General features: G+C 41.4%; 1 protein-coding gene across 11 annotated transcripts in view; it reads left to right on the top strand.

Moving 5' to 3' along the window:
• Positions 1 to 16,194, top strand: part of adgb (androglobin) — a 43,097-nt gene extending 26,903 nt beyond the window's left edge. Inside the window, exons 24-36 of one of the 11 annotated variants that reach the window (XM_030404389.1) lie at positions 553 to 684; positions 969 to 1,116; positions 1,340 to 1,527; positions 1,668 to 1,834; positions 4,578 to 4,741; positions 6,179 to 6,290; positions 8,693 to 8,844; positions 9,908 to 10,060; positions 11,072 to 11,162; positions 11,291 to 11,393; positions 11,697 to 11,750; positions 15,394 to 15,580; positions 15,753 to 16,194. In XM_030404389.1, coding sequence (XP_030260249.1) covers positions 553 to 684; positions 969 to 1,116; positions 1,340 to 1,527; positions 1,668 to 1,834; positions 4,578 to 4,741; positions 6,179 to 6,290; positions 8,693 to 8,844; positions 9,908 to 10,060; positions 11,072 to 11,162; positions 11,291 to 11,393; positions 11,697 to 11,750; positions 15,394 to 15,580; positions 15,753 to 15,956 — 1,855 coding nt within the window. In that variant the 3' untranslated portion in view covers positions 15,957 to 16,194. Of the gene's footprint in view, positions 1 to 552; positions 685 to 968; positions 1,117 to 1,339; positions 1,528 to 1,667; positions 1,835 to 4,577; positions 4,742 to 6,178; positions 6,291 to 8,692; positions 8,845 to 9,907; positions 10,061 to 11,071; positions 11,163 to 11,279; positions 11,394 to 11,696; positions 11,751 to 12,316; positions 12,396 to 15,393; positions 15,581 to 15,752 lie in introns of those variants that run through there. The other 10 variants (XM_030404390.1, XM_030404391.1, XM_030404392.1 and 7 more) reach the window with 10 other exon arrangements.
• Positions 16,195 to 21,797: the final 5,603 nt, after the last annotated feature.

The raw sequence follows: 21,797 nt of genomic DNA on the forward strand, positions 1-21,797 counted from the left end.
GGGGAAGTATGTGTGTGCATGAGCGTGGAGAGCTCGGTCAGTGTGTGCGCGGAGGGTGGGGTAGGGGTGTTGTGAGCCTTTGAGCATGCATTTTTCTTAACTGACAGAAACATCCACTCAAGTCAAAGTTCATGCGGAGAGAAGTGCATGTACTTTCCAATGCAGTCTTTGGTTCTACTTGATTTTGTTCATAATCACCTACGTCAGAGGTTTGTGTAACTTGTTTTCTAAGAATAGATTTATTCATTGTCTTTTTGTGGTCTTAAATGTGCAATATGTAATATTTTAGTTTTCTGAAGTTTTCTTTATTTTAGCCTTTCTCACTATATATGACTTCGAAGTTATAGCTACAGGCAATCAAATGAAACACACTTACCTCGATTAAAATAGTTTTTCTCTCAGTTGGATTATTGGACAAATTTGGGATAGTATCACTACACAAAGTAATAAACTATACAACAAAGGTCAAGTCATTTTTCTGCCATTTTAATGCAGAAAAGTCACAAATTGAAATTTCTAAATGTGGTTTGCACTTTTGTGTTTTTTGCACAGGTATATCATTAACCACCCCGAGAGCAAAGCAGAGCTCTACTCCTGTCAGCAGGATGAATGGACCAGAATCACCTTCGCTGATTACTCTGTCCCTCTTCAAGACACAGCCAGCTCCTGGGTCTTGGTCTTTAGGTTAGAGAACATTGTAGCTTAAAGGTTAGGCCTGTCATTGAAAGAGGACTCCCAATCTGGCCTGGAAAACCTGAGTGAATCTAGGTGTAAATTACTGGCGTGCCATTCTCACCTATAATATCACAACGTTGCCTTTGACTGATAAACTCAGCTTGTCATTCCTGCCAGTAAAATTGACATCAAGGAATCTAGATACTTCTGTGACAGTGGACTACTATTTGACAATTTGGTCAGACCTTAAATTAATATCTGGTGATTATACTTGATGTTTGTTGTTTTTAAAGAGAGGTGTTCCTGGTTCCTGAGGAGATGCTGCTGGTACCACATATCTACTCCACAATCCCTAATTGTCTGCTGCACATAGTAAATAACGACACAGGAGAGGAGCTGGTCTTCAACAGACCGGCAACCCATGTCTATCAACCCAACAAGGTCTGTGGATGTTGTAAATCCTGTACACCAAACCGTCATGTTCCTTTTCCTCCTAGTGTGCTTTTAATTATGATTAATTGCTTCACTTTAGGAATGTTTCCTCTCTGTGTGTACAAATTTGTTTTGACCGTTCGGCTGTCAGTTGTGGTATAATAATGCTGGGAACAATTCTACTATCGTAAAACAGTGTGTTAAGCCTCCTCCTCTGGATCTCTTTTTCCAGCTTGGTTATACCTTTGTAGCAGAGGCTGTCACACCCGAATCACTCCCTGTTGGTGCCAAGTGGAGGATGCGTTTGATTGGCTCAAGGGAACTTCTTCCAAAACTGTCCCTTCAGACTCAACTCAGCACGTTCTCAGTGAACAAATTCCAGGATTATTACATCCCCAATGACAAAAACCTCATTTGTCGGTAAGAGAATTATGAGATAAATATTTAACATTGCAGGTAGCCTTTCAAGGAAGTTGTCAGAATTGTTTTTAACACTGGGCAACATAAGGGATCCTCTGAGAGACTAATGGATGCCACTATCATTTAAAACTTCCCCGCAGCTACTATGTGCAGGTGACGACAGACGTCCTGGGAACAGTTCAGTTTCAGACTTCCAAGTCAGACGTTTGGATCCGCCTGTCCATTTTAGACCAGGAGAAAGAGGTGGCCAGCAACACAGGGAAGGGTCGCTCAATAATTCCTGCGTTTGTTTTCCTGGCCTACGAAGGTGAGCAGTTGATGCAGCTATCTATTCCCCTTACCCAGTCCTCATGTTGCCTTGTGCGAGTTATTTCCAGTGTGTCTGGTCACTTAACTGGAAGCAGCATTTTCCATGGTAACAGGATGATAATCCATGTTCTTAGAGCAATTTTTACTGCTCATCCTCTATCCATTCAGATCTTGGTTAGCGACTTTTCACCACTTGTACCACTATTAATATTGCTTAGCCCACTACTACTGCTTCTAAAGCCTTGGAAGTGCCGCCAGTGTGTCACTTATCATGATACTCTGTTACATGCGCTAGTTCCGAAGTATCAACCATAATCGTTTCCCCGGCAACCCTCCCAATAATCTCCCCACGAAACTTAAGTACAGTTTCATAATTTAACTCACTATTAAATACTTTATCCCAACATATTTTAGCAATCAACTGTGTCACTTTTTTACTGCTTTCAAATTCAATAAACACTTTTATATGCTCCAGGATCAGATTCACCATCACAGTCTTCCCCCTGGGCATTTGATTGATAATATTATATGTAGTTATTTTGTGAGAGATTAGAATATTACATCACACACCACACATATTGAGCAGATATCAATACAGCAGGGCTCCCATCTGCAGTCATTTTCCTGCAGTGCTGAAGGTTGTAGTAAATATATTTTATGGGATTCGGCCCACAATATGATAAGTGAATGGTCAAACGTTCAACACGACCCTCCTTTCTTTTACCCTTTTCTGTCTCGCTCGTTTTTCTTTCCCCCTCATGTTTTAGTAGTTCTCTCACAAGCCATTCACAGACAGATTGATAGTGGCAGCACTTTACTCTAAGGTAATGCATATGCTGTAAAACCCTTTTGTTTTTTTGTAAGTAGTCGTACATGTATACATATAAACAAGATATCAGTACCCTTGAAGACATGGTGTTTATAAAGGGCCTTCAAGCACATTATTCTCACTGACCTTTGACTATTCACTATTTTTCCCAGAAACCATGTTACATGGTTTTGTCCATGGCACAATTCTAGATTATTAGAACTGTTTATCTGTTAGTCTGGTAGAAAGCATGCTCTTCAGCCTTCATACAAGATGGACTGCAGACATTTTTTTAAGGAATTGATTTGGTACGTTTTAGTTTCAAACATGAAACAAACTGTTGTTGAACTCTTGTTGAACACTGGCTGTAATTCATGTCGCAGACATTCCTTTTTGAAGCAACAAAATCCAATTAATCATGCAGACTTGTTTTTGTCTGCTGCTCAAAACCACATTAATGTATCTGTGTTGATAACCCTCCCTAAACACCAAATAGCTCGACTTTGGGTTTAGCATTAAGAGTTGTGTAACTTATCACTACTAGTGAGCTGGGATTAATGTTTTGACAAAGGGGACTTTCAGGATAGCCATTTTAGAAGTGTGGCAGTATGTACTGTAAACTCTGGATTAGTTGATTTTACCACCTCTTGGTTAAGGTTGTTGATTTGCTCTATTTCTGGGAAGTGGCCCCCTCATCACACCACTGTAATTACAATGGTAGGATAATATTTTTGGTCGCAGCCATAGTAAATAGGAATAGTTATGATAGATCACCTTATTCCTGTTGTGGCTTAATCATAAAACATGTGCAGCCTCATTTGGGGCTCCCTTGTGGCAGTGAAAGTAGTCCCATAAATGGAGAAAGGCTAATTCAGTCTATCAGTGATTATTCTCTCTATTTTCATGAGATGTAAGGTAGGGTCAGAGATACTTTATTTGGTTCTACTTGTGCTGCAGCGAAGAAGCAGCTGTAATATAGGCTGCCATTGCATTTGTATAGATTAGCAGAAAGCCTGTATCTGGAAAGAGAAGTTGTTTAAATTGTAATTATAATTTTGTGATGCATTTTTACTTGACTGACAGCCGTCTGGCTAGTCCACCAAACTTTAGAAAACACAGCCAAGCAAATAGGCAAACACCTAAATTTAAGTGTATAGTCATGCCATACATTGTTAGAAAGCTTAGATTATTGTGAATCTATTCATGGAACCATTTCCAAATGAAACAAGAAAAGTAAGGTTCAAAATTGACCAAAAAAAGGACGAACACGCTAACAAGCTAGCATGTACAAAGTTTTTTCAACTCTCCAATAAAGTGTCTGTGTGTTTCAGTAGTGCATCAAACTCCTCCTCCATCTTCTCCTATTCCCAAAAGACCAGTACAGCTATTTCTATAACACATTTTGTCCAAGACACAGCATTTAATGATTAAATGGTGAAAAACAATAGTAAAAACCTACAATCGTGGATGCTTTTTCATGCTACACCGGAGATAGTGAGATGGCAACTGTTTGATGCCTGCCCCTTGGCCTGCAACAGTCAATGAGTGATTGTGTAGGCCAGTGACCAACTCTCCCTTCCTTCTCCCCCCTCCTGAGCCACTTACATGCCATCCTCTGGATGATTGGTGTGTCATGTCGCCAATGAGATTTCAAATCCAATAAGGAAATATGACAATATGATGAAATGTGAAAAAAAGGAGTTAATGTTAATACATTTTTGGGTGAATTGATCCTTTAAACAGTATTGAAATTATTTTTTTGCAATGTCAGCATGATCAGTAAGGTACAGGCAGACAGAGGCTCTCCACTCAAGAGCTCTTCTAAAACCTGCCTCTTCAACTCTTCAGTCCACTTTTCAATAAATGTTTCTATCAGCTCCGAAAGGACAGATTGCTGACCACGCTCAGTTTAGTATCTCTCTTTGTGCTACAGCCACCAGTCGCACCAGTGAGAAAAAGCAGAACCAGAAGGGATCCCCCATCCAGGACAAGGGTGTCAAGGTGGAAGACACTTCCCAGCAAAGCGACGGGGTGGATTGCACAGCTGGGAAATCAGACTTCTTGTCTGACCAGCCGCAGCCTCCCACAGAGACTATGGTATCACTGACAACCGCCTGCGTGGTATCTGCTGCTGCTCAAAACACTTAACCGATCTCACTTGCACACGCACACGACCGTGCATCTCACTTTCTGTCTCTCTTGTCTTTCTCACCCACTTGCTCGCTGCCTGTGTTGATATCCATTTTTCACTGCCAGATACACAGAACGTCAGGCATGCACACACACACACACACACACACACACATGAACTTACACACACCCACACACACATTCTCTCACAGACAAAATTTGCAAGAGGAGAGCAGCAGAAACTGGAGGGGTGGTTTTGTTGTTACTGTCTGACTTATCAGTGCTTGTCACGGAGCAGCGATATGTGTGTTATTTATGAGTCACTCGGCTGTCTGAAGACCCCCCTGTCTAACAGACCTGTTGTCATAGTTTGATGATTTCCACAGCGTATAGTATGCACTATATGTGTCTCATGTACACACAAAAATACACGGGTGCAGTGTGCACAAAACAAGGAAAATCAACTGAGGTTTATTTTGCTGTGGTGACTGTCAGCCAGTCATTTAAAATGTTTCCTCAGTAAATGCTCACAAATAGGTGTTTATTTGACATTTACAATAGTAGAATGAGACTTTTAACAACAATAACACATGCTTGTGCAGCAAACCTTTCAAGACTTTTGCTCTATTCTCTCCCACAACTTAAACTTAAACACATCGATAGTAATGAGACAGCTCACGTCAGATTCGGCAGATCAGATCAGCAGTGGGCCAGAATCAACAGCTCTTGATCAGGGGTAAGACCATTGATCAAGACTTGGAGCAATTAGGGTCAGTGATTAAAGCGCTGCTTTGCACCGCGGGGACACACACCAGACGTATTGATGCTCAGTAATTGTGCATTAATGTTGAAGGCTCCTGTTGGTAATCCGTTTTGGGACCGAACACATAAACAAACAGAAACGCTGCTGTCACTGCGGCCATAGAGTTATGCTGGGGCGTTCTCGGTATTCATAACATCGGACAACACTAAATGGCTTATATGTGGCTAATCTCCAGTTTTTCGAGTGTGTCCTGCTCTATTAGTTTGAGTCTCACCTTGGGATTTTGTTGAAATTCTCTTTTTTTGTTCAGTGTGATGCATGTGGGAGTTGCCACCCTTGATATAATCTTGGCTAACACACCCTCTGCCTCCTCTCTGCCTTTGTGCCAAGCATGTGCTTCTGTCAAGAGGGCAAAGAACAGCAAAAGCATGATGTGCGGTCCTTGTTTAAGGTCTCTGTGTCTCTCTGTGAATCATCAGCACTGATACAGTTTACATCTGCATGTTCACAAAATGATTGGCTTTGCATTTATGGTTTTGAATGCCACATGCTGTATAGGTCTTTTTTTCTAATGTGTGTATCTTGCTATCAAACTGTAATGTGGATGTAGTACACTGACTTTGCCTGTCTGTGATTCACAGGGTCATAAGTATGTGGTGCAGGCAGAGGTGCTTTTTAAGAGCTGGGATTTGGATGAATCTCAGCTGGCTTTTGTCCATATGCTCAGAGACTTGGAGAAGAATGAAATGAGAGGTACACACTTAAGACAATCACAAACATCACATCAAACAGTCACCGAGTTGCCCAAGGGACACACAGGGAAGAAAGTCACTGTTTATGTTTAGCTCCCCTTGAAAACATAAAAAACAAGTTTGGTTATTATTTAGCTCAGTAACATGAATCTTGATGTGAACATCCAAATAAAAGTCCAAATACGCATTATGAACGGTCCAGATATTCCCTAATATTCCCATAATGGGTCATGAAGAATTTCCATTTTAAGTTTTGCAGCATTTGAGCTCTGGGCTCTGAATAGATTTTCTAATGTGGCCTTAATATTTGTTTACACGCAGCTCATGTGTGTGTTCGGTGTGAAATGTGACAGATACTCAGTAGGCAGTGTCAGGGGCCAAGGCGGACACAGTTTGTTCTCTGCCTCTGCTAGCCAGCGGCCTGTTAATCACAAGCCTAATGAAGGCCAGATGAATACAGCTGCTTGCGCAGATCACAGAGTGAGATTTCTTGTGCCCACTGGTCGTTGGCTGAGGCGTAATCCCGTCCTCTGCCACTGTCTCTGCTTCTCCCGCCTTTAATCATGCTGCACAAATTGGATCAATTGGAAAAAATCAGGGCTTTGAAATTTGCACGGGCTTCTTAAAAATTCTGAAGGGGATGAATTAATTGTGGCACGGGTGGATGTTGATGTAAAAGAGGTGCTGCATGGGTGACACATTTGCATGATTGCCTGAAGAGAGTGGCCTGCCCGCTGTCATTGAATTCTCATTCTCTCCCCTCTGTTGCTCCTGACAGTAGTCCCCGGATTTACCCATTCGGTTTGCGTGGCGTGAAATCTGAGGTTGATGTGTGTGTGTGTGTGTGTGTGTGTGTGTCTTTGTGTGGGAGGCATTCCTAAATAGCCAGATATCGAGATAGCAGATGTATTTTGACTACAGAGGAAGACAAACCACTGTTTTTACATTAATTTCAGTAATGGTTATGTGTGAGGTGAACGTTAACAATTTCTTACTGCACAGATGCGCCGTGTGGTCATCCAGTCATTTACATATGTTTTCTGTTCATTTATACATGTGAGCATGCTTAGGTTTTTTGTATTATTTTTTAAAACCTGTTCTTGAGCTTGTCCACGTGTGTGCATGTGTAGGCCAGTGTCCACACAAACCTCTGGTGGTTTTCCAATGAGCTTGTGGAAGTGGGTCAATGGGAAGTCAAATGAAGCTGGCTCTTGCCCCCTGGTGCCCTGGGAAATATCTCAGCAGGAAAGTGAATTAATTTCACCCAGTTAAACTCCGTCTTGGTGGTGAAGCTGTGCCCTTGATCATGCTCCCTACATGCTACATGGATACACACGCACTACACGCCACGCCAAGCTTTGAAACCGCCTTAACAAGCTGTTTAACAAGCTGCAGTCAAAATACTGTACTGCACATGTTTAATGCATGCACGCTAACACATCTCTGCCTTAAACCTCAGTATATACTGTTAAAGCAGTAGCCTTACACGCCGTTTCACAGTAGTTATAATTTCCGTTGACATTTTCTTCGCTGTGCTACCAAAAGAACACATTTTTAGTATCTCGGCAATAGCGTATTCAGGCTTTCATCAACCAGCGATACATTTGACTGAAATTTGGTCAGCTGAAAATCAGTTTCTCAATACATGTATCCTCCTGACGTTACACCACCAGAGAGTGATATTTAGATCCAGTGTGAACATTGAATTTCTGTATGACTTGGGATACGAGTAACTCAATGATCATGCACCAAAGCTCTTCAGGCAGAATGGCAGGGTGTCAGCTGAATGATGGATTATCATGCCTCTCTATATCAGAGAAGTGAGACTTGTGGTTAATGCTTCATCTAAGCTGGGGGGGGGATTGTGTTCAGTTAAGATATAAAGTGCAACAGTGCCATCTAGCACATGCTCGACCACACAACACATGCTGAGGTTCTCTGACAAAGGTTTAGGTCTTTGGATTTTAATTACATTATTTGGGAAATGTTAGTTTAAGGTTTAGTCATGTTTAAGGCACATGTAAAAATTCTGCAATGTGTATCTGGCATTGTTTTTGCACACATTATAGTATAATTACAACATTAAGTCCTTAAAATGGCACTTATTCTTCTCAGATATTCCAGATTATGTATCTGCAAATATTTTCCAATTCACAAGTCTGAGAATTGGCCACCTGTCAAATTAATTCTCAGAACAATCGGGGCAACACACTGTTTTACAATCTGCACCATGTGTGACACCCTCTGTTCTTAGATCCATGCATCATTCTACACAGGGAAGCACAAACATTAGTCTTAAGAACACGAAGGGGACTTGAATTTTGCACAAATGTAAGGTATTCCGAATTTGTTGATTATGATAGAAAAAGTGAATCTACCTCATCTCTGTTTTGCAAAATGTAGTTCAAAACCTCGAGGACGTGAAGCGTTCACCACCTTCAGACACGCCAAGCCATGAGGGACACAAATCTGACGTGCCCAAAGCCGGCCGCAAAGGCGAAGGTGACAAGGAGAAGGGAAAGCCAGCTCCCACGTCCAAGTCTGCCACCCCGCTGGTAATGGAAATGCTTCACCACAGACAACAACACTGTTGACTGCGGTTTAGAACCAGTATTGTGTATATATTTCATATCCATAATGTGAAGGAATATCTGTTTCGCTTGGCAATGATATAAGAATGCTACCTATGAAAACCCTTACATAAAGCAAGGTCGAATGCAATTGGCAACACGTACTCATATGAAAGACCGTGCACTGCTTCTGCTATCTTTCCACAGAGACATAATTTTTCCATAGTATCCTATGTTAAGACAAGGTGCAGACATACTTGTCCTGTAAAACTTAAAGCGAAATTAGCGTAAGTAGTAGTATTAACCTTTTCAAGAGGAGGGTGTGGCCCTTCAGTGGAGTACACACTTCACTCCTCTTCACAGATTCCCATCCAAACCGCACATAATGAGATTGTTGTTGAACAGTCCTGATGTCCGCTTTTATTTAATTTTTAGTTTGCTTTGTCAGGCAGGTCGGCATTTACATATTTGGTTGGCTCTGCTGCCCATTGACTATGAAATGCTAACAAAAGACCAGCGTCAACCGAATCCCACAACTGCCAGTATGACCCGTGTGTATTTGCGCTGAACAAGAGACACTTGTCTTATCACACACTGTAATCTCCTGGTCTGTAATTGTCTCTGTAATGGTCCTGGTTTAGTAGCCAGAAACACAGCTGCTTGATCAACCTCTGATCCATGTAATAGGTGGCTTTTATCCTCTTTATTCTCCACCGTGTTAAATGTCAAACCCAAAAGACAATGACATTTGGAAGGCAGATTTTCAGAATACTAATCCCCTTTAATACATTTACAATTTAATAGATTTTTTTTTAGCACTTAATGAATGAACTTGAAATGATCTGTTACTTCCAACGAAGCCAAGAGAGCTGAACAGGACATAAAAATCCAGACTGTGTACCAGACAGTCTGAGGTGCTTGTTGAAAGAGACATTCTCTATAATAAGTGTTGTGCTGCGGTGACCTTCAGCTGATGTTTCGTGCGTGACTATGTGCGTTATCTTTATATGTGTGTGTATGTGGTATGTGTGTGTATGTGTTTGAGCAGGGACTTGACTTGACTAAGCCAAACTGGACGCTGCGCGTGGTCAGCGACAAGGGCAAAGCAGAGAGCATCAAGGTGACAGACACCGAGAGAATGGACCAAATTAAAGCGTTTAAGAAAGCCTGGGAAATGGCTGAAGCAGGCCGATGTAACAAGGTAATCCAGAAGTTGTGTGTGTAATGGGGTTATATTTAATAATAACTATCCTTAATAATTGGTACATTTATAGTTAATATAGTTTATTCAATAGTTATTTCACTGTTAACAATGAAATGCTTTATGAAACGTTTGTTGAAGGTGCAATTTGTAAGAATTGTCCACCTGTTGAATTCATATTCTCCAAACAAAAGGGGAGAAGCGTATCACCAGATTAACTGCTAACTGCTGCTAACTGTAGCTTGCTAGCTCAGTTATCCATGAGGGTAGCTGTCCTATTAGCTGTCTTGAGTATGCCCAGGCTGAGAGCCCAGAGCAATGGGAGCGTGTTGGTGTTAACAGAACTAGCACAGAAGACTTGGACAACTAGGGCTAGCTGGTTAGCATGCCATCTTCAGTAGATGTGTCCGCAACACATACTACAAAGGCAACTTTGACTGTGAAGTTGTTTATTTGATATTTCTTTACATTCTTTTAATTTAAGTTGAATGTGCATTTGTAAAGAAATAACGTTACTGTGACAATGTCTATACATTGTGTTGAGTTATCAACTGAAGTTAACTAGCTAGCCCCGGCGATTCCCATAGCCCCTGGGCTAGGAAGTGTAAACACTACCCCTAACCCCTGGTGCACCAGTCTGGACCACTAGGTCCATGGCTAATCAAGCTAACTAGCTAAGGCAGCTATGGGCCAATTCTTACACATAGCACCTTTAATTTTTGAGTGTTTAAAGTAAAAGGTTTACATATTGCACTTTAGGTAATTGTTATTTTAAAGTTGCCAGTGATATTAATAACTATTTGTGCATTTTCAATAAATACCATCTAGTTCATCTATAAACATGAATGATGCCCATAATAAAGTTCCAACTGATCTTTATGAACCTTTGCAATTGCTAATAAATGGTTTATAAACATTTCATTTTCTGTTATTCTATTTTTAAATTCATTTTGATATGGCCCTCGCCTACACTCAAAAAGCCACTACAGACAGAATGTTTTATCTTTTTAGGCTTTACAGTCTCGTCTCAAGTTTCTTAACCAAGTCCAACACGGAGCAAGTGATGACTCTACCACAGACGGCGCAGAAAGCAGAGAGCTCGGTACTATACTACACACACACACACACACACACATACACACACACACACATATATATATACAGATGCATTTGGGCGCTCTCCATTTCTGTTATTTGTCACATACTGTATTATAATAAGGCTTTTTGCAGCTTCTTCTGGATCTGACCCTGGCGCCTCTCTCAGTCCCCCTAATCAGAAACTGACAGATACCTCATGCTCCCATCTTTGCATGGACTACACTCCCTTCATCAGGTGATCCGCTGCTCTTAAATTTCTTTTTCTCAAACTTTTTTTTTCCATTTATCTCTTTGCTCACTGTATTTGTTAGTTAAACTCAGACATGATCAGAACAGGTCGTAGCAGTCGCTCACATAGTCTTACAGTGACATAGTTACCATATACAAACAAATTCACATCTGTGCTTGGAGGGCATAGAGGGAAAATACGACATAAACAACCGAGACAGATTCATCTTCTCATTGTATTTTTCTAACAAGCAAAATTCTATTTATATATAGTCCAGTTATCTGACATTGGATCACTCTGCTTTTCTAGCTTTGTGAATGAAGCCTCGTCTACAAGGCGTGATTATCCCAGGAGGTCGTTTGTGTGAGTGACTGTGTATTTTCAGAGTGCATTTTGCTATGCTGGTAGCTGGAGTTAGCAGTATTCTTCTCCTCGGCAGATTAGTTCACATCTGCAGGACATTGTGAGTGAGTTCATGTGTTTATGACCTTTGCTCCCATTGGTGCTGTGAACAGCAATGTTATAAGACTGTAGCCTTTGGCTGGCCTGAATGGGGCAATGCATGGACACAGTGCACAGTGATGTAAGATGTATATACAGTATGTAGAGACATTAAGGGGAGGCTAAGTGGAGAAAAAAAATAATGCAGAAATGAAAATATAAGTTTCCAGATCAAATGTTTAAACCAAATCCTACACATGTCAACAGTGGTGTGCAGTTGTGTTATTATTGTTATATTATTATATGAGCATCAGCACAAATTAGCACTGAAAAATACAACACGAGTAATGTTACAATTAGGACAAGATACGTTTTGTTTCTCTGCAGTTCTACAGAAAAGAAAACATACTTACACACAGTATACATACATACTGCATAGTAAAAGAAACAGACATCACCATCTCAACAACATATAACTTCTCACACAGAACAGGAGTCTGGGTCGCAGCAGTTCCTTGCCACCTGAGAAACAAAGCTCATAATTCATCATGACGTTATATAATGTACAATATTTAATAAAGTGTAAGTAAAGAAATCGAGATAAATTGTAATATTGACATTTTTTGCTAAAGAATAAAATAATGATGAATATTAATACATTGATATTAATAGTGAATAATGTTTTAACAATAAATGCAGCTGATTGTATGCAATGATGTGGTGGGTCCTTGAAGAAGCTGACCCACAGCACATTCTACAGGTAGCTGCAGCTGTATATTGCATTGAAAGTCAGTGAGTGTGCTTCTCGCTTGTGTGTGCGTCAACTTTTGACTTTAGTCATCGGTGTTCTTAAGGGAAGAGTCTCCCTCCCCGGTTCCCCTCAGTCTCCCTTTAGTCTCCCTCACATCATCCTCTCCTCTCCTCCCTCTCCTCCCTCTCCATGATAAATGAGATGATATTTGGGTCCGTTAATTAGAGAGCTATTTCAGGACCCCGATGAGCTCACCGCTCCAATGAGATGTGCCCCCTCTCCCGTCACCCTCCATCCTCTCCCGCTGTGGGCGTGTGCATTTGAGTGTGTGTGTGTATGTGTGTGTGTGTGCGCCCACACGTGTGTGCCCGTGTCCAGCTGCTAATGGCTGCTGACACTTTGGCCTTGCGATCAGAGCCATGAGTGAGATCCTGAGGAGGAGTCTATAAGGGGAGGCTGATTAGTCTGCGGCACACCTCTTCCTCACAAAGGTGCACCACAGGGCTCATCATAGATTCACACACACTCACGTAGGCCGTTTTTTATAGCACCGTTACGCACGGTGGAGGAGGTAGAACAGGACAGTGTTCATTAACAGAGTGAACTTCATCATCACCTGAACTGGCCTGTTCTCTTCATTAAGGTCAGCCCATAGGAAATAGGCAGCTGTATTTAGCACTTATAATCTCTCTTTGAATTCCCTTTGAGTGTGTACGCCTCAGGGGGCTCCTCACAATGATTTCCTCCCTGCAACAAACACACACACACACACACACACACACACACACACACACACACACACACACACGTCCACTCAATGTATGTCTCTCTTCTTTCCACACACACATATAATTGATATCCACGTTTTACAGTCAGTTCTCTTCTAGAGAAGTACATAAAATGGTGGTTTCACCTAAAATCAGATGGACGTCTCAGAAATAAATCAAGATACTTGACTTAGGATATCAGATAAGTTACAGGACTGTGTGTCCATCATGTCCTCTGCCTATCTCTGCTTTTCCAGAGCCACATTTTGTGGCAGACACAGTTCTATTTTTATTTGTCCTGACTGTGTCAACATTGTCAATTCTCCAGTCTCACAAAAAACCTGTTATACTTGGTGGAATCTGATATGATATGCTGTACTGTGGTTTGAGCTGACAATATATTTCTCAGTGACAGCCTGGAGCATTCACATTAAATACATAATCTAGCATTTAAATGATGTAATATGTCTTATCTTATTTACATTTCCTTTTTTACATTTATCTGCACACCAGGACCGAAACTCTCTGATAAACTCACAGTGTTATATGGTGGGTTATCATTAATGAATAAATTGCTGAAAAAGAACACAGATGACAAAGCCTCCCCTCATCATTCAGCCACCTTTCCTTGGCCCAGGAATCATCTTCATCATCATATATATAGCATATTCTGTATATGTCAGTTGTATCTCTAGACCAATATGTCAGGCATTGCTATTGCTAATCTATGGCTGTTGGTGGCTTATTTGAGATCTCTTTTAGCGATTCAGATTTTGGTTAGGGCGGCTGTGGCTCAGGGGTCAAGCCAGAGTCTTGTTATTGTAAGGTCGCTGGTTTGATTCCCCTGGTCTGCATGTGAAAGTGTCCTTGGGCAAGATGCTGAACCCCAAACTGCTCCTAATGTGCTGGTCGGCACCTCGCATGGCAGCCACCACCATTAGTGTATGAATATACGTATGTATGGATTACTGTAAGTGGCTTTGTACGAAAACATCTGCTAATTGCCCGAAAATGTAAATTTGCTTTTACATGCAGCACATTTAGCCTTTTCGTCTGCTACTCGCCTTAATTTGTAGTTGTGGCAATCCTACCAGAAGACATACAGGATCCTAACCCAGTTCGTTATTGAAAACCAAAATGAAAGAAACATTATGTAAATTTTTTATCTTGAAATAACAGTTTTCAATACATTTTGACATAGAGTGAATGGTGTCTCATTCTCAGCCACTCCAACCCCTATCTCTTGCTTCTGTGCTATATAACATTGGTGAATGGGTAGTACCACAGTGCATTGTACATTACACATAGTACCGAGCATCAGTGATTTTGGTGAAACTGGGTCATATTCTTTGCAAAAATGTCGAGGCGGACTTGTTGATGTTGGACTAGTTAGTAATATTAGCTGGCTTGCTAAGTTATATGTTTTTTGTTGGTGCTCTGGAATGATATTTATTTGTGTTAGCAAAGTTGTCCACAGCCCTTTTCACCAGAGGTTTAGCTGGTAGCATGGCACAGCTGTTATTGTCTGTGGTTAGTTACGTTAGCCCGGCATTACTGTCTGAGATGTGTGCAGCGCTTGACTGCCACATGGCAAAAATACCAGGAAATTCATGTTTACCCCAAGACAAAGGTTTTCAAGGCATAACATTGTAATGATGTGCCAGGTTTTGTGTGGAGTTACCAGCTAACATAACATTAGATCTGACAAATTGTTACTGACACCTTGGATTTGTAATCACGACAGTTGTGTTGTGCTTAGAAATTCTACATAATGTGGCTTTAATTTTTGAAACTACATAACCCCCATAAGCCTAGTGTGTATTGAAACTATCAACCTCATTACTACACTAAATACACAGAGCCAGCTTCTCTGGGGTCTAATGCTCTGTAACACATGGAAACATTACAAACATACTCCCATATCTCTGTCTCTGTCGCCGAGCATTTACATACCACTTGGAGACAATAGTGACGAGGCCTAAAAGGCGTCAGCTTATGTGACAGTGGATTGAGATGCATATGCACATTGTATCTTTGTATATGTCAGTAGACGGCAGAAGGAGTTTCTGGTGGTGATGGACACTCACACAGAAGAGATCCAGCAGAGAGACCGCCTGGAGAAGATACAGACGTACCGCTTGGTCCGAGACATTGTGCTGGAGCAGCAGAAACAGCAGGCACTCAGCCAGAAGGAGCCAATTAGATGCCCGGTGGAGATGTGTGAGAACATGCAGGTCAGTCGAGACAGAGAAAGGCCTGTGTGATGTCTGAAAGTGAAGATGAAGGCAGTGATTTTTTTTTAAATCAGTTTGAGAGCGAGAAATATGCTGCTGTAAGCCGCCTTTTCCCTCTGGTTAGACATCATTCCGTAACTCCTTCCTCTTTGCCTCTCTGTCTTGTCTCCAGGCAGCCTTGTGGCAGCGCCGCAAGAAGTTTCTCGACGCTTGCGAGGCATTTAGTAGCCGTCAGATGGCGGCCGTGAAAAAGGAACAAGACTCGAAACAAGCTCTGGAGGAGGCCCAGCAGGCAGTTCTAGAAAAAACAACCCCCACCTCCCCTGCCACCCAGAAGCCTAACAAACGTGCCAAGAGTGCTGGCAAGAAGAAATGACGGCCATTGGCACAAACTTCCAGTCTCAGTTCTCTCGGCAGACACCTCTCCACGAGTCTGTGTTGAAGAATCTGCATTTAATCACAACATCTTAGCCTTCATACTGGATCAAAAGATTGTTGCTGCATCTTATTCAGAGCTGATACTGTCTCTTGGTTATGTCGTACTACTCTTTAAAGGGACAATATGTAGTTTTGGTGAAGAATATAAATGAGGTAATAATAAAAACTCAACATTTTTTGTTGTTGTTGCCACAACTGAATAAACAAGCTGTTCTCAGAGAAAACAAGTTCCCCAGAACACTGTTTGAAGACTAGAAAGGTTGCAGGGTCCGCCACATATAAACACAGAAAAACAGTATGAAAATGTGTTGTCCTTTGAGGTCAGTTTGTTTTATTATTATTTTTTAAATGTATTTATTTAGTGATGAAAATGAGGAGAGTTTATTTTAGTTTGTTTAGGCATGAAAAAAAAATCTGATCTTTCTATTCTGATTAAAATGTCTTCCCAAAACTACACAGTGAACCTTTTAAGACTCTAAACAGCTAGCTTGTTAATGTTTGTGATGATTTTCAACCAAAGATATTGTGTTCTGTTCCGTATTTAATTCCATTCCTTAAAGCACATCCTGCATCTTACATCTGTAACCTGTATAAAATGAGCCGCTGTTCACCTGCGAGAGCAATGATTGTTCATTTCCCTTTAAAATGTATCAAATATAATACGTTTCAAATGACAAAATGTCTGTGACTGGCTGTGTGCTGACATATAAAATCACTTCCTGTCATCGCAATTGAGAATGTCAAGTCATCTCACTTGCGATCTATGGCTTTGACTTTCCATGCCCAGCATGCCTGATTATATTCCGTAAATCTTTTGTTTTCTTGAAGGTCACCGTATCGACTGTACGCCTCAAGGCACGCTTGATACAGCCAACCTCCCACCGGCTGAGTGATACCGATTGATCGTTTAATTGATATATTCATGCTGATAGAAGCCCACAAGAGTCCTGATTCCTACAAGACAAAGTTTTTGGAAAAAAAATATGCCGCAAAGGTAAGTGGCAGAACTTCAAGGCAACATGGCAACTATCAATAACCCACAAGGTTGAAGCGGAATATATGTCCAAACAGATGGTTAGGTTCCTAATATGCATAAAAGTGTTAATCAATACAGTTCTTCTTTCTCACATTAATGTGATTTAGCGACCTAAGTGCCATTTTCTTTTTAGCCCAGTGATTGGAGTGCATCCAGAAGGTCTCCAATCCACAGAAGAGAGTCAGCTGGTCAGCTGAGGAATGAGAAGCCAAATTGGAAATGAAAGGGCAGAGGGTGCCATCTAGTGGCTGTAGACGTTAATAAATTCTCATTACCAGGGCCTGCACTGTGCTGTTTGACATTAATGAATAGTTCCATTTGGTGCTGCTGCATGAAGGAAATGATCATTACCCTGTGTGTGTGTGCACTTGTTAGAGTGTGTGTGTGTTTGTACAAGGTGGCAAGGATGAGGAGAATTTGTTAGTGCGTGCGTGCCTGTGTGTGTGTGTGTGTGTGTGTGTGTGCAAAGTCATCCTGCAGTCATCTGCTCCTGCTTTTAAAGCTTTTAAAATACGTCTTTGTAGGAAATGATTTCTGAATGATAAAGGGCCTTAATGTGGAAATAATGAGATCTTCAAGAATGCTGTAGACACAGGCAAACTCAAGCTGCTTTCTAAACACACACACACACACACACACACACTACAAACACAACGTCTTCATGTCTGCATTGCTCGGTTTTTCATCTGCTTCGTTATATTTGTTGTGTTCCTCACTGCATTTTCTGTCTCTCTTCAGTCTGTCAGGCCTCATCTAGCCAACCACTATTTTCTTCCCTTGTAACTGCATGACAGAACTAATCCTGAAAGCCTTGTTCCTGGCACAGAACATTCCCTCTTGTCTCCACACCGTTCCCTCCCGCCCAATTCATTCCTCCCCTTTCTAAATCATTAGCTGTTATTTGCAGTTGTCTGCACACACCCGGACCCTCCGCCCTCCTCCTCCTCCTCCTCCATGCATGAGGTGCGTATATGTGTGTCGCACCGTTCTGTTGTTAGAGAGAGAGAGAGAGAGAGAGAGAGAGAGAGAGAGAGAGAGAGAGAGATCGCCCAACACTGTAATTGTTAGTGACGTGTGTGTATTAACGGAGAGGCTGTGTGTTAATTGGCAGCTGTTGGCTGGTGGTTTTGATGCAAATGCATTGTGAGCGACTGAAGAACTCTGGTGTAACCTTGAAAGCAAGGGGACAGTCGGCCAGCGTGTGTGTGTATGTGTGTGTCTGCAAAGTATGTGTGTGTTTGTGAGTGTGTGTGCATTTGACTTCCCACAAGTAATAAGAGAATATTTGATTCCTAAATGGACCCACATAGAGGGATGATGAAATTAAGCGAAAGCAGATACACATTCCCCGAGTGGTGTGGAGACTGCGGTGGGTCTTTAATTCACTTTCCATTTTGGAGGTAATAATTCAAGAATGCCTTAATCAATTTCTTTGATGTTATTTATGTGAATGACAAAAGGGCATTCTAACTTGCGGGAACTGCCTGGTCCTTCTATTGCAACATCTCTGTCGCATACAGGCTTCTTTAAAGTCGTACTGTTGTCTTCCGGGGAGCTACAGCGCAGTGCTGTCATCAGATCTCATGTGGCTCAGTATCAAGTTCATCACAAACTTCGCAGTATATCAGTTAGTTGTTCAACTTATGTAGTTCAGGTGATGAAATTGTAATCAGAAGAGAAAGATCTTCATTGCCTGATCTTACTTTAAAGCCTATAAACGAATTCTCTTTCACTTTGTTTATATGTGGCGGACCCTGCCACCTTTCTAGCTTCAACAGTGTTTTTTTCTGTTCTAAATCTACTTAAAATGTAGTAATTCATCTTTGTAATCTCTTCATTCTCGTAAATAGCTGTCCAGGGTGAGAGCAATGGATAAAAGACTAGAGTGGCACTAGGTAGTGCGCATACCTTCACCAGGGCCCAACAGTGCTCTTGAACTCAATCCAACCTAACCCAATATCACCCGTAATTTCAGCTCACCAGATCTAATTGTACTCACTCATAGATACCTGCTATCTAAATATGACTTATGATTTTTTCCCCCCATCTAGATCCATGCATTATTCCCTGAGAAATTATTGAAAATGTTGAAAAATGTCCTATTTGGCAATGTTAAAGAAAAAGACAACAAAAGAACAACAACAAAATATTCCTGGATCCACGCCAAAAATTCATGGGGTCTAATCTGAGCCAAGATCCATCCTCCATCCATGTCTAGTGGAAATCCATTTGCTAGTTTTTGTGTAATCCTGGTCACAAACCAACCAACAAATATATAAGAACCGACAAGGATGAAAAACATAACCTCTTGGGTGTTGTTCAGCATTTTCTGAAAATGTGCTTATTCACTTTCCTTTCAAGAGTTCAAGGAGAAGATCGATGCCACTCCCCTACGCTTTATACAGAGACGGAGCGAGGAGACTGTTAGCTTAGCTTAGCATTTAGACTGGAAGCAGGGGCTAATAGCTTCCACATGCCCTGAACTTAAATTTTTTGGCTGTGGTATGAGCAGGCGAGCTGTTTCCCTCTGCTTCCAGCCTTTATTCTTATGCTAACATTATCGTCTCCTGGCTACAGCTTTCTATTTAGCCAGTGTTGGGAAGATTACTTTGGAAATGTAGTTGGTTACAATTACAAGTTACCCTGTTGAAAATGTAATAGTAGTGTAACTATTTCAATTACTTTCTCAAAGTAATGTAACTAATTACATTTGATTACATTATGATTACTTTTCTTTATTTTGAATGAAATCTCTCAACTGCTAACCATTTTCACATTTTAAGACCTATAGTGTGATTAACCTTTCAGTTCAAAGGTTTAACCATATATTATGAGTCTGACCTTAGGCCCGTACTGCGAAGGAGGCTCACTTCCTCACTAAACAGAGCGACAACGGGCTGATTTCAGCCAAGAGGAGCAGGTTGTTTTAATGGAGAGAGTATGAGCGATACAAAAAAGCCTGATCACAGCCTGAAGCAACGTTGTTGCTGCAAATATGACAAGAGGAGGCTGATTTTAATTTCTGACAGCTCTACATTGAGCTGCTTTTAAATATGAAGCTTTAGAGCAACAACAACTGTTGTGTTAAACTGTGCTTTATATTGTTTTAATATATTTCACTGATCGCAATTATAAAATGCCAGTGTGTGTTTTATTGAAAGCGAGGCTGGTGTGCGCATGAAAATAGGTTACAGTGGGTTTTTTAGGTGCTGTAGCTACAAGCAAATCTCATGTTGTCTCTGTACAAAAACCTTTTTAAATGTGAGAAAACAGAGTAGACCTACTCAAGATTTGCGTTTGGGCAACACATAACAGGCGAAACAATTAATTTATTCATGGCCACATTAAGTTAAATGATCTGTCCTGCTGCGAGCGCACAACTTCTTTCAGTGGTGACTGACTGTATATAAAAGTAAATAGGCTATAGCCTAATAAATGACCTCCTGACGCCAGTCGGATCAACAGCTGAGCAGCGTATCCCCTCAGCTGAACATCTGTAGGCGGAGACGCTCAGAGAGAAAGTAAACAGCAGCGGATCAGCGCGATCTCTCCCTCCGTACAAATGCTCCGTTCTGATCCAGCTCGACTGGACTTTCAAAGTAAAGGTGACGCCAGCTGTAAATGAGTTAAATAGTGAAACAGCGGTGCTTTTATAGCCGATTTTATGATTAAACTCTGAACAGAACCTGGTCGGGACCAGGTTATGAGCTAAGCATAAGTTACCATGGTGATCTAGCCGGGTTAAAAGAGAGCCACCTCTGTAATACAGGGAAGCCTGGCTTCTGTCAGTATGAAGTGTTTTTTGTATTTCCAGCCCAGGAACATCTTGTGCGCCGCCGACAATGTTGTTGCTGCTGAGTCTGACTGCCGCCGTACGGTTTGTCGGTTGAGTCGAATGGCACATGACCAGAGAGCCAATCACAAGCGTCAGTTTTGGCAGGAGGATGTTGATATGAAAATAACTAAAAACAAACATGAATCCAGGGGGGCGAAAAACTATTTGATAAATCCGAGCTTTTGCGGCAATTTTTCAAATGTAACTTAAGTTGTAATCATTGAAATTTCCAAAAGCAACTGTAATTTAATTACATATTTTCTCACAGTAATGTAACGGATTACAATTACGTATATTTTGTAATTAAATTACGTAACGTCGTTACATGTAATTCGTTACTCCCCAACACTGTATTTAGCCTAACAGACGAATATGCGATGATGTGGCCGTGCATATCGATCTGATTTAACCGTACGTATGAAAGTGTTTTTCCCAAAATGTTTTAGTGCACATCTCTAAAGTGTGCAGTAAATCACTGCTATCAGAAAGTGTAAACTGATTTTGCATTGATCTGTAAATCTGTAACTTACCCCTCAAGTCTTTTGCCGTATCATTCCCCTTTTTCTGTCTTGTGTGAGCAGATGCATTCCACCACACACACACACACACACACACACACACACACACACACACACACACACACACACAGACTAACATACAATTCCAGCTGGCTCGGGGTGGACACAGGGTCCTTCGGCTTATTGGTTCAACACGCTGGGGCGCTGTCCCATTGTAGCTGCTCTGTCCCCTCTGGGACTGAACGTCTTTAGAGGTCCGTCCTCAGAGCCTGCCATGCTGATAAAAGACATAAGGGCAGCGCTTTGAAGAGAAAGGAGCCTGTGCTGCTGCTGCTGCTGCTGCAGCTCAGACAACAGGGAGCAAAAGGCCAAGCTTTTACTGTATGTTGA

Source organism: Sparus aurata, chromosome 22 (genome assembly GCF_900880675.1).
Source record: "Sparus aurata chromosome 22, fSpaAur1.1, whole genome shotgun sequence".
NCBI lineage: Eukaryota > Metazoa > Chordata > Actinopteri > Spariformes > Sparidae > Sparus > Sparus aurata.